The sequence below is a fragment of the Phodopus roborovskii genome, unplaced genomic scaffold (assembly GCF_943737965.1).
Source record: "Phodopus roborovskii unplaced genomic scaffold, PHOROB, whole genome shotgun sequence".
NCBI classification, from domain to species: Eukaryota; Metazoa; Chordata; class Mammalia; order Rodentia; family Cricetidae; genus Phodopus; species Phodopus roborovskii.
In genome coordinates, this window is record NW_026126480.1 from 55,825,757 (window position 1) to 55,844,096 (window position 18,340).

General features: G+C 54.6%; 1 protein-coding gene across 2 annotated transcripts; it reads right to left on the reverse strand.

Moving 5' to 3' along the window:
* Positions 1-132: 132 nt before the first annotated feature.
* Plcb3 (phospholipase C beta 3) lies at positions 133-16,399 on the reverse strand. Of its 2 annotated transcripts, XM_051193796.1 has the most exons (32): positions 16,153-16,399; positions 13,717-13,794; positions 13,492-13,560; positions 13,266-13,406; positions 12,950-13,029; positions 12,815-12,868; positions 12,645-12,720; positions 12,432-12,532; positions 11,757-11,923; positions 11,534-11,680; positions 10,293-10,533; positions 10,053-10,137; positions 9,785-9,971; positions 8,948-9,153; positions 8,003-8,099; positions 7,841-7,925; positions 7,497-7,621; positions 6,787-6,941; positions 6,537-6,698; positions 5,879-5,978; positions 5,691-5,795; positions 5,422-5,513; positions 3,884-4,037; positions 3,762-3,797; positions 3,443-3,632; positions 2,925-3,078; positions 2,753-2,829; positions 2,574-2,663; positions 2,431-2,488; positions 2,085-2,171; positions 1,783-2,002; positions 133-919 (listed from the first exon to the last, which is right to left on the reverse strand). In XM_051193796.1, exons 1-31 carry the CDS (start codon positions 16,249-16,251, stop codon positions 1,799-1,801), a joined length of 3,702 nt encoding a protein of 1,233 aa, XP_051049753.1. In that variant the 5' UTR covers positions 16,252-16,399; the 3' UTR covers positions 133-919; positions 1,783-1,798. The 2 variants fall into 2 exon arrangements, with proteins under 2 accessions (XP_051049753.1, XP_051049750.1); XM_051193793.1 differs by lacking the exon at positions 133-919 and having other exon boundaries at positions 1,452-2,002.
* Positions 16,400-18,340: the final 1,941 nt, after the last annotated feature.

Sequence of the window (18,340 nt, forward strand, 5' to 3'; positions counted from 1 at the left end):
TGTGAGCAGCTACTGTGTGACCGGCCTGGGGCCTGTGCTGCTCAGGGACCTGGCGGGGCACGCTGGGCGGGGCGACACGATCGCTAGGGAACGGAGAAGCTTCTCATGGGGACCTGGAGCAGGGCCCAGAGCTCAGTTCAGAGATTTATTGGCGCCCCTATAGCCCAGGCCAGTGCTTTGCGCTGGATATGCAGATAAGTTGCGCCACAACCTTGCTTCCCGGAACATGGGAGGGGGCGGCCCCAATGGCAGGGCCTCAAGGAGTAGGTCAGGCTTGAAAGTGAGGCTGTATCTGGGACTGTCACTCTCAGCAGGATATACCAGGATATTGGAAGTTAGCTTATTTTGGGGATCCCAGCCCAGAGTGTTTGGGGGAAATGGAGGTCAGCCAGTCAGCAGTACGAGACATGGAGACATGGAATACAGAAAAGTGGCAGACCTGGGAACAGGACACAGACTAATGAAGGTGGCTTGGGCAATGGTACGAATCTCAATCTCAGAAACAGCAGAGACCTTAGCCCTGAGAAGCCCAACCCTGGCTACCCAGTTTCTCTGGCCTTCCTACCCAGTCTGTTTGCCTGGGGCTGCAACAAAAACAAAGCAAAGACTTCATTGGCAGGAGATAAGCCCAGATAAGAGGCTGCCTTCCTCTGGAGGGAGCAGCCAGTCCCCAACCTCCAGGAAGCAGGGAGAGGCCTTGAAGAAATGCCAGCCTGCCTCAGCTGGAGGGCCTGGCTCATTCTCTTGCCACAGGGTCTCTGGTGTTCCTGGCTGGTTCCAGGCTTGGAGCAGGTCCTCCAGGCTGGTGAAGACCGTCTAGCACAGGACCAGCATGCAGGCCATCCTGCCTCCTGGCAGGTCTCCACTTAGCTATGGCCCAGTATACGACACAGCTTCCATTCAGGGCCTGTTTCCGTATCTGTAAAACAGGCAAAACATCTCCCTCACAGGGGTGAGGGGGCCTCAGGGTATCCACAGAGTATCATAGCCCCTGCCGGCAACAACCCTTAAGACTGCCAGCTTCCTTTATCCTAAAAGCCATGGACCCTTCCCAATGTGACAACTCCATCCCTGTGTCATGCCCTCCGTAGCCCTGGCAGAAGATACTGGGAGCTTGGGTCATATCAGGCAACAGGAAGGAGGGCAAGGAAGACTTCCTGAAACAAGGTCTGAGCCTGAGCAAAGACACAGGGAGAAACTAAGAGAGAGGAGACTAAAAGGGCTATGGAATCTAGGGGCCCAGGGTAGAGAGTTCAGAGCTATCTCTGGCAGGGAATAAGGTCACCAAAGACTTTGGGCAGCTAAGTTCAAACCTTGAGACTTTTTGCTAGGAGTCTGACTACAATGGCACAACCCCATTTTACAAGTGAGGAAACTGAGGTGCCAGAGACAATGGCAGTACCAGAGCTGGAGCCTGGGATGTTTTTATCCACACCACACCGTACACAGGGTCCCTGAAGTCCATTTTTATTCACGTAAAAAATTCCCAAGTATAAAGGGTTGCCTCTGCTTCCCAGAGCTCCAGGGTTCCATCTACTGCTCCTTGGGAGTGGGGGAACACCCATCTTGGGTGAGTGTTATGGTGTATAAGCCCAGCCCTTTTCCTAGGCCTGAGGTTAGAAGGAGAGGCTGAGGACTGAAAAGGCCCCAAGAAAATGGAGTTAGTGTGAGGCATTTGTCTCAGATTTTAAAAAAATAAAATTTCTAAAGATAAAATGTTAAAAAACAAAACAGTAGTGTCTTGTACCCACTGCCCAGTGCCCACCCCAGTCCAGTGGCCACCTCTTGCTCAGCCAGTTTAAAGCTGGGTGTTTTCTTCCTGGCTCTCCGAGTCAGCGCTGGACAGGTGCCCACCACTCCCAGGTGCATGACCATTGCTGGCACAAGCCACCAGGGGGCCATCTCCCAGCCCCTCTGATGTCTCGCCCAGCAGACATCGGCGGATCTCCTGGGGCAACCTGTCACGATGTTCCTGACACTCCTGGGTCAGTTGGGCCAGCAGCTGCAAAAGGATGAGTGTCCCAGAGGGGCCAAGCTGCCCAGCTCCTGTACTACCCACCTGCCTGCCTCCTCCCAGGCCTCACCTTGGGCTCCTCTTCTACTAGCTGCTGAAGCACTTGCTGCTGCCCTGCCATGAGGCGCTCATGGCGCTGCTTCTGGGCCTCTTCCAGCTGCAAGGAAGGGCAAGAGTTCAGCTGAGGGAGGGGCAAGACGGGGGGGGGGGGAAGGGGGACACACTGAAATGAGGGAGGGGGGAACAGGGCTCCCAAGGACACTAAAGGTGTCAGACGTGATGCAGGCACCAGAGGCCGTCGGTACAGTCCCTGGAGGAAAGGCGTTAGGAGCTTTTGGAGAGCAATGTGGCACCGAGCCAGGCTTGGAAGAGCTGAGTTTTTGATGAGTGAAGGAAGAAAGGCGGGGCCCACTCACCCGTCTGATGGAGTTGACTGACTCAGTGATATGCCGCCGATTAATCTCTGTTAGTTCCCTGCAGAGGTGAAAGGGATGGCTCAGTGCCTAGGCTCCCTCCCTGCCTCCCCTCACCCAGTGGCTCCCAGGCCCAATACACTTACACCTCCTTCTTATGTTTCTCTCTTGTCTTGGCCTCTGAGATACTATTGTTGCGCTTCCTGTCCAGGATCTTTTGAAGCTCCTTCTTCTCCCTGGAGCAGCAAGGCGGGACAGGAGGGGATCAGAGGCAGGACTCCTGGCACCAGAGTCCCACCGCACTCACACAGAACCTTGTCTTTACCTTTCATTCAGCTCCTTCAGTCTCTTCAACTGGGTTGTGTGTGCATCCAGGACAACCTCCCTGAGCCGCTGCTGAGCCTGGGGACACAGGCAGCCAGCCAGCAGGTAACACAGGGCTGACAGGTCTACCCAGGAAGCTGGCTCTCCTTGCCTACACCACAGGCCCCTCTCACCTGTCTCAGGTGCTCCAGCCTCCGCTCGGTTTCTGCATCTGCCTGGGCCTGTCTCAACTCCAGCAGGCTCTGTACCTGTGGATTCTGGAACTCTCGATGCTGCCTGGCCTCCTCTTCCTCCTCCTTAATGTCCTCTGTATTGGTGGCTCTGCCCCTGTTAGGGAGAACCTTCTCAATTGTGCCAGGTTCCGGGCCTAATACAGTTACAGCAGGGCTCATGCCAGCAGGCTGCGGCAGGCAAACAGCCAGGTGAGGTCTACTATGCAAATCAAGAGGACCAGCAGGGGCCAGCAGCTGTACAGCTGTACCGTTAGTTCCACACAGGTGATGTGTTCCTGCTTCTTGGCATCCTTTGGAGGAGGCGTTACTCCCAGGGAAGAGTGAGGACCAGTATGGGAACCTACCTCCACCTTCCTGTCATTCAAGCATGCCCACCCAGCATGGAGAGCCACACACGCACCTCCCTCCAATATTCCTGTCAGCACACAACACAGGGCAATAGGCTGCAGGGCACTCACAGGGCGCTGGAGGAGGACCGGCACTTGCTCTCAGCCCGGGCCTGGGCCAAGCCATCCAGACGGCGGGTGAGGGCCATGGCCTTGCGCTGGTGCTTTTTATGCAGCTCTCTCAAGTCTCGTTCCTGTCGGCTCCGGAGCTTCACCATAGCCTTATGGTTTCGGAGCTCCTCCAGAGGGGTAGGGGTCACCTCTGCAAGGGAGAGGTGTTGGTAGCAAGCAAAGGAGGCAGGATAGCTGGTGAGACGGGTTGGGCATGGCTGAACAGGGTGGGGTAGATGCCCTCCAGGTGGCCCTACCCCCATCAGGCTGTGCCCCTTACCAGAGAGTATGCTGGCAATCAAATCATCTCGCTGCCCTGGAGAGCAGAGGCTTTGGTGAGAAGGTAGGCAGTCTAGCAACAGATAGCTCCCCTTGGCCCACTCAGGACAGGCTTCCCCTTACCTGGGCTACTGAGGGACGTGCTAGTGGGGGAGGTGGTAGGACCTTGGGGCCATCGAGGTGAGGCATCCAGTGGGTTAGGTGTGGGATTGGGCAAGAGCTGTGACCCTGGCTGTTGAGACTGCGTCTCCTGATATGTCTCTGTACTGGCCTGAGCCTGCAAGAGAGAAACGCTTTTCCAAAAATGTTTTCTCCATCTCGGGGTCCTTTCACCTCTGGATGCCATATGCCCCATCAGCTCCCTCTGCCCGCACGATAAAGAGATAAACAATAGGTACCCCTGGACCCTAGTCCACACCAGCCAGAAAGGCTGTGTGCTACCAGGTCATTACATGTCTTCAACAATTCCCAGATAATTCTGGAAAAGCCTGGCCTGGCCCCAAAAGTCCTCCTCTGTGTCCCTCCCACCCTTGCCTGGTGGTTTGTCCTCCTCCTGGATGCTCAGCTCTGATTTAATCAGCAGAGGAAGCAATGGCAGAGCGGGCACCAGTCTCTTCGACTAACAGCTCCTCACAGCCCTAATTGCAGTCATTTCTTTCCTGGCCGCCACAGGCCCCATGGGGACCGGGTCAGGACATGTGGCTGAACCTCTGCTCCTGGCGCCTCCCCACTGAAGCCACTACCTCCTCATGGTTTCCCTGCCTTCCAATGCCCCAGTGCCTGTATAGCCAAGCTTTTTACTCCACCTAAAGCTTGAGAAACTCTAGTCTAGACACAACCCAAATCAATGCAAATGAGTACATCCTCTTCCAAGAGTCCACAGCTGAGCTGAGGGTACAGGTCAGTAGTAGAGCATTTATTTACCTGGCCTGCGTAAAACTGGAGCTTATCCTTATCCAGTACTGGAGGAAAGGAGGTAAGGGGTTGGGAAAACTGACTGACTAGTAAAGTGCTTGCCATAAAAGCATGAGGGCCTGCAGTCAGATCTCATGTCTATTATCCCAGTGCCAGGATGGGCAAAGACAGGCAGATTCTTAGACTGGTTCAGTGAGAGACCCTACCTGAGAAAAAAGGGTGGAAAACCACCTGTACATGAACACATACAATAATATTTACACACAAAAGCAAAAACCCACAGCCCTCACGCCCACTGCAAGCCATCTAAATCTCCTGCTAGTGCAACATGGGAGGAAGGTCAAGCTGTAGGGGCAATGAATAGGCTGGAAGCCCAACCAGGCTGCATAAGTTGAGCCACTTTCCACAGCCTCAGTGTCCCATCTCTGTGAGGGACATAGCAATGAGCCAAGGATGTGACTGACCTCACATGGGGCCTGGTGGCAAGCTGGCACTTAGCAGCCACTTGACATCACTTCCAGGTTTGAATGAGACGTAAGAACCCATAAAGGGGAGCAGGTTTTGCAGGCATGAGCTGGGCTATTGAGAAAGGAAACTAGGGTCTGCAGTAAGATACTTAACAGCTTAGTTTGGAGAGAGGTATCAGATGGCAGGGCTGGGAGCTAGGGGTACTGTGAAGAGTTGTCCACTGGTCCCCAATGTCAAGGTAAGCCTAGCCCTGCCCATCTCCACTGATGGCCACTCACCTCACTCTCCCCAATGAGAGCAGCCAGCTGCTTGGCCCGCTGGTCCATTAGGCTGACATGCTTGATGGGGTTAATCAGGGCCTCTGCATAGTCTAGAGGAAGCAGAAGGCCCAGTCTTCAGACCAAATTCCAGGCCACACTCTTTCTGCCAGCACAGGACTCCAAGGCTGGGAAGTCTGACCCCACTTGAACTAGGGCACCTGGTTCAACCATGTCCAAGCCCAGCTCCCACCCTCTGGTTCCTGTCCTGGCCTACTACCCCATCTCACCCTGGTGGTCATCTGGGATATAGTCAGAAGCTTCAGTGTAGATAAGCAGGGCAGGCAGGCACAATGGCTGGTTGGCCTCATTTCGCAGGCAGACATAGTGGTATCCTAGGCGGGCAGGAGGGCAAGATCAGCTAGGCCTAGCCAAATTCCCAAGCCAACTCAGTGCTACCCAAAGCCCAAGCACTCACCTGAGCGGATGGCAGAAACTGGCAGGATTCGGTGCCCAACAAATCTGCCACCCTCCTCAAAGGCTGCAATGCGAAGTGAGGCCAGCGTGGGCAGCACAACCTGTGGGATCCAGACTGCTGAGCTATGGGGCACAGCCAGGACTACCATACCACAGCCTCCTAGGGTTCACCCTCAGAACACAGAAGCCCAGCACAGGCAGCCAGAAGCCCTCAGGGCCATCCACAGGACAAGATAGGACAGGTCACATTGTGGCCTGCTTAGCAACTGTACTGAGCCATGTGTATAAATTCAGGACACAGTTTAACCAGGTCAAAAGTAGAGGTCACATTCCAATGGGACCAAAGGAGTCGGGTGTAAGCTTGGAGCTGTGGTCTCTGGCAAGTGCTTCCTGTCTTGGAGATGAGGCAGGCAGTGCCTGTTCCTCATGTGGGGAAGAAACAGGAACAATGTAAGACAGGACAATGTTGTCACCATCCCTACCCTACAGTCCTTGTCTCTCCTTATCCCCTCTGTCACTCAAGAGAGGACAGGGAACCCAAGCCTGACCATAGGACATGCAGGGCCTGGAAGGTCACTTGCCCTTCCCACTTTCTGATTACCAGGGGTCCTGGTCCCTGCTTTCTGGCAAGTAAGGTTGGCCTGCCAGAGTGGACTCACCTTCGGGAAGTCAAAGGGCTCTTCATCCCACACAGGGTTGAATGAATTCCCCTGAGATGTCCTTGTACGATATTTGCGCCTCGTGTCAACTGGGAGACCAAACATGTCCACTTCGACATAGATACCCACCTTCCTGTCTGACAGGAACTGCCCTGAAATCACCTGGGGTGGACAGCCCAGGAAGGTAAGTAAAGCAGCTGCTGTGTATCTTGCCCTCAGAACACCCTAGGCCCAATCCCTTAGAACCCACCTTGACCCGCAAGGCGTTGGCCACTATGCCATCTACAATGACCTCAGTGAAGGGGTCAAAAGACTTGTCCGGCCGCCGCATGAACTCAGGCTTCAGCAAGTACCCACTGCGCCCATTGTACTCAAACACGCCTGCGTTGAGCTGCATTGGCATGTCTGTAGGCAACACAGGCAGGGTCAGTTAAATGGCCTAGTGGAGGTCATCCGGAGTTCAAGGTCCAAGACCAGTGATAATATCAAATGGATTTGAGGGTCCAGATTCAAGAACTAGATAGGTGAGGGTCCACAGAGTCAGTCAAGGTCAGGGCACCAGATAAAGTCAGGGTTAAATTTTGGGACCTAGGATTAGGTAAAATCAGAAGTCAGGGTCAAGGAGTTTTATGTCAACTTGATCCCAACTATGATCATTTTGGAAGAGGGAACCTCAATTGAGATTGGCCTTTTTACTGATTAATGATTAACTGATTAATTGATATGGGAGGGCTCAGCCCTTTGTGGTGGTCCTAGGTGCTGTAAGAAAGTGCGGTGAGCAAGCCAAGCAAGCCAGGAAGCTGCATTCCTGCACAGCTTCTGCTCCAGTCCCTGGCCTGGCTTCCCTGGATGATAGACTTGTAAGCTGTAGATGGAGTGAAGCCCTTCCTTCCCAAGTTACTTTTGGTCACATTGTTTTACCCCAGCAACAAAAACCTAAGACAGAGGGCCAGAGCTCACCCAAGGTCTGGAAGTTGAGGGCAACAAGCTGGCAACCCACGTTCCAAAAGAGCTGAGGCATATAGTTGGAAGAATCCACACGGGTACCCTTGGGATAGATGCGGCTAAGTTGCTGTTTGTTGTATCTGGAGTTGGTGGTCAAGGCCATAAGGGAACAATTGACCATCTTCTGCCAGCCTCTGCCTCAGGCCCCATCTCCATGTTCCTGGAAGTCTACTCCCAGCAAAGCCACCCATGCCATTCCCAAGCCTCCCCACCTCAACCTACTGATGACCCCATGCAGATGGCTTCTGCAAGTCCCTGCCTGGCCCTACAGTGCCAGCCCCAGTGCCTGGAGAGGATACTCCACAAACTCCATGGGACTCTTCGTCAGCTGCTCCATGGCCTTAGTCTCCACAAAGGATGACATCTCGAAGCACTTGTTCCTTTCTGTGGGTGGTGGAGGGAAAGTATAAGGCCTGGCAGGGCCTGGCATGGCCAGCTCCCAGTCACCCATCCCCACTTACTTCGAGCAGCCTCAAAAGACTTGAACTTGACAGGTTCAACGTAGTTGACAAGTGTCGACATCTCCTCAGTGGCATTGACCTCACTGCTGGCTGTGCCCTGTGGCGCCCAAGCCCAAGGTCAATGGTGCCAGATGTTCCTTACTTGCCCCCACAAAAAGGGGGCTAGCCCTTTCCCACACCTGTAGTCATACTGCCCAGAAGCTTCCTGCAAGATACCTTGATAGTGACCTTGATAGTGACCTTTCTGTTACCTCTACTTTCCAGTATTCCTCTCAACACTCGCCTCTTACACTGGTTTCTCCTGCCACAGGGCCTTAGTACAAGCTAGTCCCACCTCTTCAGGTCTGTCTGACGCAACCTCCCTGCCAGGGCAGAGAGTCTGTAAGTGTGGGTTCTCGCTGCCCCTGTGTGCACACTCATCGGAGGACAGCTTTAAAGAATTCGCCCCTTCCTTCTGCCTTTGGTTCTCGGTATCAAACTCAGGTCACTAGGCATGTGTGGTAGGTACTATTCCCTTACCAGTCCTATGCCCTAATACTTTTTTAAAAATTTATTTTTATTTGTTTATTTCGAGACAGGGTTTCTATGTTGTACTTGCTAGTCTAGAACTCACTATGTAGATAGACTAGGCTGGGCTCAAACTCAGAGATCTGCCTGCCTCTGCCTCCCAATACTGAGATTAAAGGCATGCGCCATCACGCCCAGCTAGCTAGTGTTATTACATTTTATTATTTATTATTTATGTATGTAAGGACAAGCATGTGGAGGCAGATGCTTGTACTAGGGAAACTATTTCCTTGGCCTTGCACCCTAACTTGTAGGCTCATTTGCACACTTACTTAAACTAGGGATCAAGCTCTAGGAGAGCAAATGACCAGCACAATGGCTGTTACCCAGCAGGTGCGCAGCAAACACCGCCCTCTTCCACCCGCCTGTGGTCCTGACCTCATCAGTAGTGGGTTTTTTTGGATCTGTTGTTTCCTCTTCTTCTTCATCTTCTTCCTCATCCTCTCGGTCAGCAGGTATGAGAACATTAGGTCCCCGGTTGAGGCCTTCCTCACCCAGAGACTTCTGGGGCTCCAGGCTGGTCTTCTCAAGTCCCACCTCCTCCCCATTGCTTAGGCCAGGGCAGCTGTCTGAGCTGGGGGACCCTGTACAAGGAACAAGGGTCAAAGGTCAGGACCACGGGCTGATGCTGAGGAAGCCTGTGGTTGTATTGGAGGGGGGTGTGGGCAGGGGGAGTCAGGATGCCATCTTAGAGAAATACAGCTTGGGGAGAAGGAAGGGGTTTGAGTCTGGATGGCATTAAAGTTGGTGGTTGTTCAGAGGGGTCATACATAGGTCAGAGTTATATACATCAGGGGACTAAAACTGAACAGCCAGGTACATGGTAACGTGGCTGGGCTGCAAGTGGAGTTGAGCAACAGCCATACCCAGTGGGATAATGGGGTGGTGAGCAGTTAAGAGTCATGTGATGAGGGACCTCAACAGAGTGACAAGGCAAAGGTTAGCTGAAATTTTAAGGAGCTGGATGAGCAGCATCAGTGGAAGTTATAGGTCAAGTGTCAGGGGCCTGAAGGAAGAAATTCACTGAGGTCAAAGGTCAGAATCCAAAGCCCTACCCTGGCCAGGCAGCAGTGACCAGTTGGAAATCTGGGCTGAAAGGTCACCACTCAGCTGAGAGGTGGTAAGGAAGAAGTCAGGGACTGGGGTAATGGAGACATTGGGGTGAGAGGTTAAGTCTGTGTTAGGATCTGGGCTGGAGGTCAGGCCTGGCCATACCAAGCTGTGGTGAAGAGGGCTCTGTGGTGGCTGAGCTCTCACTCAGGGCTGAGTTGCTCTGCTCCAGTGGCCTCTTGCGAACTGAGCTATCGGGGATGCCTGCACTGGGACGATGTCGCTTCTTATTTTTCACTAGGATACGGCCCATCAGGTCCTGTGGACTAGGCAGGGGGACGCCCGCAGATAGCTGGGCAGTGTGGACAAGTCAGGACCTAGGCAATCACCTTTCAGCCCCAGATACCCTGCCTCAGCTCCAAGCCCCCCATACCGGATACTTATCCAGTGGGTCAATGAGCAGTGCATCCCCAAAAATAGAACGGCAGTACTCAGCCATCTTGGCCTGCTGCTTTGCCCTGTGAGGACAGGGTCAGAGGTCAGAGGTTCCCAGGGGAAACTGAGGCAGTTCAGGTTCAGAGGTAATAAAAGCATGAAAGGAGGGCTGTGTTAGGGTCCATCTGGAGGGCCTCCATTAGAGGCCTCTAGAGATTCCCAGGGCAGGCCCACTCACGAGTCCACATGGTTCTCAAAGGAGAGGATGACAGGGTAGGGTGAGGTCTTGAAAGCTGTCTCAGCGATGGCCTCAAGCACATCACGTAATGGCACCTCAGTGGTCATGGTGAAACCATGGGTAATGAAGGGTTCTTCCTCTGGTGGCCGTCCCTTCCATACATCCAGCTCCACACAGCGGCAGCCCCACAGCAGCACCTGGCGGTACATCTCCACGGACGATGTTCCAGCCAGCTGGCCCGCTGCAGGTGAGAGACTGTGTCACTACCCACTGGCTGCCCCATTCCACGGAGAATTGGTCCCATATTGGAGACAGACAGACCCCTGACACAGCCCAACTCCAGAGCGGTACACTCTGACCAGCTGTTACTTCTCCACTCAGTGTGGAGTCAGCACCATCTACCCCAGAAGCCCTCAGGAAAGGGCAGACATCCTAAACCCCAGTCCCTGGTATTCACCAGGTAGGAGCAGAGTAGGCATACAGTAGCATTTGCACAACCAGCTGGCTCCTCACATTCTCTCACATAAAACTACCCAGCAATGCCCTACCACCCTGAACTATGGAATCCCCAACACTTTCCAGAGCTCCCTAGAACCTAACTGGTGTCTACTATGTCTATTCCTGCCACCCATTTCTAGCCTGCAGCAGCCTCACCACCTGCCTAGGGAACCACAGTCCCTCCCTATCTCCAACCCAACCTTCACAGAACTTACGACAACCTGCCAGGTTCTAGTGCTTTCTCTTCTTCAGGCTCTCCAAAGAACCTGCCTACCACTCACACTGACGTTTCCCCTTCCTGGCTTTCTCTCATTAGCCCTCTCCTTCTGGGTACTTGCCCCTTGGCCCAAGTTCCCCGTACACCTGGCTTCTTCCTTGCTTTTCCTGGGCTATGCACATGCTAAGCTAGCGCTCTATCCCTGAGTCACACTCCCCACCCCCATCCCTTTTTTTTTTTTTTTTTTTTTTACTTCTAAAGCCATCTATCTCCTGCCCAGATATCTGTCCAGGCTACGCCTGCACAATGCCAACAGATATGCTCTCAGCTCCTCCTCAGGGATACTTCAAGATACCCACCCATAAGGGACAGCCCACAGAGACACTGATTCTGGGACAGGTGGCTGTCCCCTGGCCCTTCTCCAGTGTTGGCCCATGAATGATCAAGTTGAAAGCTCTCCTCAACGAAGAAGCAGTGTGAGGACAGAGGACGTGGCTGTCTTCTCTCCCTGCCCTCTCTCACTTGCCTGTGAGATAGGTATTGTGTGAAGAATTGATGAAATATGCACTCAGTGGCTGCGTCATGTCCATGCTCAGATCCAGGGCCTCCAGCGGCAGGATGCCGTTCTCCTCTCCTCCTAGGTAGCGGCTAAAGCCCTCCATAGACATCTGGTCTGGGGATGGGTGCCAACAGGTCAGCTGAGCTTGGCTTGTCCCACCCACACTCTCCCACTGCTACCAGTCACTTACCTCGTTCCAGGAACTGTTGGTTAGGCTCATACTTCTCGATGAGCAACCGAGCCTGCGAGGGGCGCAGCGGCGGATACAGCACTTCATTGAGCCTTGGGTCTCTTTGCTTCTGGTTAATAAAGTCCATGAGCTGCTCCAGAGTGAGGTACGGCTTGCCCTTGGCACCTCTGGAGGGGCCCAGAAGCTGCGTCAGGCTGTAGCCTCAGCTCCCACCTCGTGCTAAGCCCTCACCCACTGGGAGACCTAACTTCAACAGCCACAGACTGGTATTGTGGGCCTCAGTTTCTCTGTCCACTGTCCTGACCAAACAGTATCAGACACAAGATGGAGTAGCATCAGCATTCACCAGGGCTTTAGAAGCTGCTAAATGCTCAACCCACCACTCTAAGCCTCTAGACCCCAGGACCAATCTTGGCTCTGGCTTCCCACATTGTGCTGGCTCAAGCAGGTCCCATAACATGTCTGAGCCCCTTGGTTCTCATCCTGAGTGGGCCGACTAAGCCACCTGTGACAAAGGCACGGCACAGAGCTCTAGAGACCACAGGAGCATCCTATGGAGGTCCCCCCTTTCTTACTCTGACACCTACGAACCTGCCCAACCATACACCACTTTTCACTGGGCCAGAAGCCAGAGGCAGAGCCCAGCCTATGGGAGCCCCTCGCCAGGCCACTTACATCTCAAGCAGGATCTTGTCAATATCTGGTCGCAGACACAACTTGTTCAAGAATCGCTCAAAGATTTCCAAGGAAAACTCATCAGGCCGGATGGACTCACTCTGAGGGTGAGGAGTATGGGGTGAGAACCCATGACAGCCAGTTCCATAAAGTGGGCCCCTACCATGACACCCCATCCTGCCCCACCCTCACCCTGGCACTGGCCCCACACACCCGGTTGAAGTTGAGGCCACAGGACTCCAGTGCAGTCTCCACCCGCTTCTTGTCTGCTGAGAACATCTTCAGAATGCTGATGCAGGCGGGAGGGGTCAGGGTCAGTTGGGGGGCAAAGATCACCAAGGTCAGGGCAGGAGAGAAGATGCTGAGGGGAAAGGGGGGCTCACTTCTTGACCGGAATCCTTCCATCCTGGTTCACCTGCAGCTTCAGCTTTGTGTATCTGAGGAGGCAGGTATGAAGGTCAGATCTTGGGACTGGGCAGCTGAACCCCCAATGCTCCCCAGGGTGACCCACGGCTCACGCTTTCCGCAGGAAGGTGTTCCGGGAGGCGTTCTGAGCCAGTATGTTCATAGCCAATTTGAACAACTCCTCCGACCAGACCTGGGAGTTAGCACAAAGAGGAGAGGACTGAGGGGCTGGCCCAGCCATAGCGCACATCTGCAACAGGGTCTGGTTATAGAATATTAGGACAAAACTGGGAGTGGTGGCTCACGCCTGTAATCCCAGCAGTTGAGAAACTTAGACAGGTATTTCCTTGAGTTTGAGACCAGCCTGGGCTACGTGATGTCTTTCAATGAAGCATCTGCTTTCCTGGGTTGTCTCTTGACCCCGCCCACCTTGACTGTGTCATCCTGAACGGCCATGAAGTTCAAGAATGTGGTGTTTACTGGGTCTGGCCCAGCCACCACTGTCATCAGCTTCTCCTCCAGCCGGGTATCAGGGCCCCCAAAGCCCAGTACTTCTCGAATCTTGGGGTCCTGTGTAATGAAAGCCAAGGGTGAGAATAAGGGGTACCTTCCCCTGACAACCTTGGTCGCATCAGTACCAGGCCTCTTCTCTCACCTTGGGCAGGCGGGCATAACGACCTGTCCGTGTGTCCCTGATGGAGCTGATGTCCAGCGTGTCCACCTCCTAGGGAAACCAGAGTCAAGGTTTGTGTCCTTATTCTCCCTACCCAAGCTGAGGAATGCCTAACTCCTAGCTAGGTCTCACCCCCAAGACAAGGGAGCTAGGCAGGGCTCTTGTGTAGGACCTAGGCCTGAGTCAGCAGCATCAGCACACCCTCACCATGTTGGGTCCTGTCCAGTACAAGAAGAAACCATTGGGATCCACACGCAGGGTCACCAGGTTCCGACTGGAGGCCTCCTGAGGGTAGCATAGAGGACAAGGATCAGGGAATAAGAGCAGGGGCAGGCTTGGTTCTTGATCTATTCGAGCTGGTTTGTACTAGTGAGCAACAAGAAGCTCCTCCGGCCTCCAGGAGTCCCTGGAGATGAAGACAAGTCCTCAGCATGGCATTTCAGGCTCAGCCCCCAACACTCCTCCCCAGCTTCACCTTTCCATGAGATTCTATCCTACTGGGCACCAAGCTACTCGGTTCCCATCACCCTTCCCTGAGCTTTCCTTTCTTCTCTACCTCTGAAACTGCTGTGGAGGCCCCCAGGAACCCATCTGAACTTCGGTTTCTCCAGAAGGCTCCACAGCCCCCTTACATAAGCATACTACTGTATGAAAGCAGGGGACTGGGAGCCTGGATCTAAAGCCTGCCAGTGTCCCTTGATGCCTCATAGCAACTGGTCACCTTTAGATCTGCCTTAAAGCCTTCAGCATCACCCCATGTTATAAAAGAGCTTCCAGCCCCTTCAGGAGGACGAAGCAGGTTTCCCCTTCTCTCTAACAGCTCTAAGATGACTGACAGGAGGGTAGGATATCAGGAATATGTGTATTTTCTGAAAAGGACCCAGTCACTGATGCCCAGAGCTACTCATATGCTCAGGACCAGCAAAGGCTTATACTCCAGCCAACAGAACTCCCCTTGAGCCAAAAGAGGATTCCCACCCCCCACATTGCTGTTTTCAGACAATCCTGCCACCAACAGTGCACTCCCAGGCCCACAGCTCCAAATGTGAACCATGTCCAGTTCTACTCCCTGAATTTCAACAACATCCCTTCAGGCTTTCCAAAGCCCTGTGAGGTATACCCTGTCATCATCTTCATTTTACAAAGGAGGAAACTGAGGAGCCAGGATTTGCAGGGTTATACTTGCAAAGTCCTGGGACCTGAGAAACATCCCAAGATCCCTGCAGGGGCCCAGCTCTTGGTTTCAGCAACAACCTCACAGCCATCTGAGACATCAGTTGGAAGACAGAGAATTGCACAGCCCCACCCATGTAGTCTTGGTTTACAGAAGGATAGCAGCTGATCCAGGGACACAGGTCCCTAAACCTTTTGAATGTATGGTCCTTCTACCCTAATGGGAGACAAAGAGACCCAACCTCTCCAGGAAATTCCCAACCTTGCCCCTGGGTCTGACTACACAACCCCCAGTAGTCCTAGAGAGGGGGAGATTTGTAAGTACTGTCCCTAGAGCCCCCACAGAACCTTCCCCAGGGGTCTAACTTCTAAAGGCCATCCAGGCTTCTGACTCTTCAGTCCCAAACTGTGTACAGCACCCCCACCCCACCCCAGGCCCTCTCCCTGTTTCCACTTCCTTATTTGGGTTTATCACACTGCAAGGAAAGGAGAAACTTTTCCCTTTAGGCTGGCCTGGGGGAAGGGGTCTCCTGGGGCAGCTGGAGTGCCCAGGCAACCCCTTGCCCAGCACACCTGCAGCTAAGGCCACGCCCCCACTCCCTTCCCTTAGTTCCCACTCATGCCCCACCCAGCCGGAAAAACCTAGCGTCTTCCAGGCCTATAGCCCTACTGGGAAGGAACAGTAAGGAAGCTCAGGCCGCTGGGTTGAGGCTCTCGAGCGAAGGGCCCAGGGGCCAGGGGAGGGAACGATAGGAAAACGTGGGTGAGACATGCGATCCGGATAAGAATCCGCAGGTGGGCATCGAGGAAAGCAGTAAAAAGTAGGGGCCAGGATTTATTGGGGTTCAAAGTCCCTAAGTTAAGAAATGGGGGGCAAAGTTCCCAGAATTGGAGGAACTTGGAGAGGGACAAAGTCTCCAGTAAGGGGTGACCTGGTGCTCCCATCTGAATAGAAAGCTGGCTGGAATCCTGAAGCAGGGCAAAGGGGTACCAAGCAGGACAGGGTGAAAAGTGATGAACAGAAGAGAACTGCTCAGGCGAGGCACTGGGAGGAGGGGGAAACCAGTGGCACCCCACCTAGAACAAGGATGCCCTACATCCCGTGGGTCTCCAGTGCCGGGCGCAGAGGTCCGCGGACCAGACCAGTATCAGAGAACGTGAATTCGTCTGGAAAGGGTGGGAAAGAGAGTTCAAAGAGGGGCAGGATTTACTGGGGGTCAAAGTCTCCATGCAAAGGAGTGGAGAGCCCAACTGACCACAGCTGAAGGACTGGGTTGCGGGGACACACACACACACACACACAAGTCTTCAATTACTGAGACGACAGGGGACTCAAGTTTCCGGAGTTCAGCAAGGCTGGAAAAGGGGGGTGCTGTAGTAAGGCAACACTGAAATGGGGGTCCCCTGGCATCTAGCCGAATGTGAATGGAGTCCTCCGATCTGGGAAGAGCAAAGGAGAGCCGCTCTTACCTCGTCCCATTTGATAAACTTACTCCCGCGTCGCAGGGTCTCCACCACGGTGGGCGGCTCCAGCTGCAGCGCGTGGACGCCGGGCCTGGCGCCCGCCATGGCCAAACCAGGGGCGGCTCGGGGACCCACCGAGCCCCGACAGGAACCGACGGCACCGCTGTTCTTTCCACACGCTCCCGCGCGGCCCGCTCCGGCCCCGCGGCGTCAGCGCCCGCCAGCCAGCCAGCCAGTCTGTCCCGGACCGACCGGAGACTCGGCGCCCGGCCCCGCCCCCGCTCAGCTCCGCCCCGTCGGGCGGTGCCGCCCCCTCCCACCGCGGCGTCGGGCCCGCCCGGCCCGCGGCGGCGCCCCCTGGCGGTCGGGGCGGCGACTGCATATGGAGAGAGGATGGAGTAGATTTGGGGGGGGGGGTCTTTGTTGGCCGGCTCAGTAGCACTTTATTTTTCCAGGGTCTTGGGTAAAATGAGACAACTTGGGATCACGGAGCTATTGAGGGTGCACCTGGAAGACGGTTGTTAGAGCTGCTTGAGTTGGGCCAAGGTCAGCCCGTTGAGGGCTCCAAGGGGAAAAGGCGGAGATAACAGGGCTGGGGGACGCAGAGCCTTGTACCCCACCCCGCCTCTGCGGCACTTAACTGAGCTCAGGAAACATCACCCCATCTCTCTCCATCCCACCCCACCCGCGTGCCCTCACTTCGCCTCACCCCCTCCTGCTGCAGCGCGGCACCCCCTCCCAGAGAGCACTTAGCTAGCTAATGGGCCTCCCGCCGACAACCGCCCCTCCCCCCCGTCTCTAGCCCAGGAGGCCCGGAGCATGCCACCTCCTTCGAGGACCCTGGCATCCTGACTTTCTGGAGAAAATCTTGGCTCAGTTCTTGCACTGCTGACCCTGTGATAGGAGCTAGCCTCTGTGAGCCTCTTAGTAAAAACTGCATAGTGAAGGATGATTGTTTGCCCAGAGGGGGCAAAAGCCTTGTGGGTGTCCCCAAAGGAGGGGCTGTGCAGTGCCTGGCCCACAGCAGGTGCCCTGAAATCTGTGTTCCAGCGATCAGAGGAACGAAAGGGGCAGGCGCATGGGCACCGTTAGGGGTGGGGACTGCAGCCCCTCCCGCAGGGCTTGGCGGGGAAGGGGGGGGCTCCTGCCTGGGGGCCCCTGTGGGAGCCCCCCCAATACAAAGAAGGCAGCAGCTGCAGGTTTAAAGTAGAACTCATCCAGAGGGGCCAGCCAAGTCACCTAGAAACCCAGAAAGAGTTGGAGCTAGCTCTGGGGGAGGAGGGTCAGCCAAGGAGGAGCTTCCCTACTGGCGCCTTTGCCCCAGGCTCTCAGGCCTCATGAGGAGCCCTGCCTGGCACTGGCTGTTCTTCAAATCCCCACCATAAAGGCGGCAAACTTAATGAGTCTAGATGACTCTGGCTGTGGTGGCCTTGTGCAGTGGTGTGATTATTATCTTCACTTGAGGCCCAGAGAGGGGAAGGGACTTGCCCAAGGTCACACAGCTTCCTGAGAGGATTTCAACCCTCATTCTGACTTCCTGCCTCTGATCCCAGCTCTGTAGGAGACAAAAGGGAAGGGGTGGTGTGCAGGGCTGTGATCCCCTTCCTCTCTTAAAAGGGCCATTAAAGGAAAACCCTTCAGAGATCTCAGGTTCATCAACCTCTTCCGGAGAACAGAACCATTCAAGGGGGAGGTTGGCCTCTGTATCCACAAGCTTAGGTTCAAATTCAGGACTCCCTTGTCCAGAAGCTAGCTGTCCAGCTAGAATAAACACACACCACGTGTATAAGCCAGGAAAGAAATATCTGTGGGGATGTCAGAGGGGAAGGGGCAAGGAAGGACACGGGTGAGCTGTGGCACAGGGAGCCCTGCTCACCAACACCAAGGTTAGGAGGCCCTGGAGGCCTTCCCAGAAGCTTCTGGAAGCAGGTCCTAGGAAAACAGGATGGGAGCTGTTTGTTGGGCCTGGCCCTTTTTCTTCCCCCACAGCTAATCTCTTGAGGCCAAACAGCCCCCCATTAGAAGGCTCCTTCCTCCTCGGCCACTCTCTTCCAGTCCTAGAATGGTAATAGTTTCTCGGCAAACAATAATGGGGGGGGGGGCGGGGGACAAAGGCAGCCTTTCAGGCCTCTACCCTCGGTTAAGGGATTGGTCTCAGCAATGGGTCCCTCCCCAGGGCCTCTGCTTCAGGGAG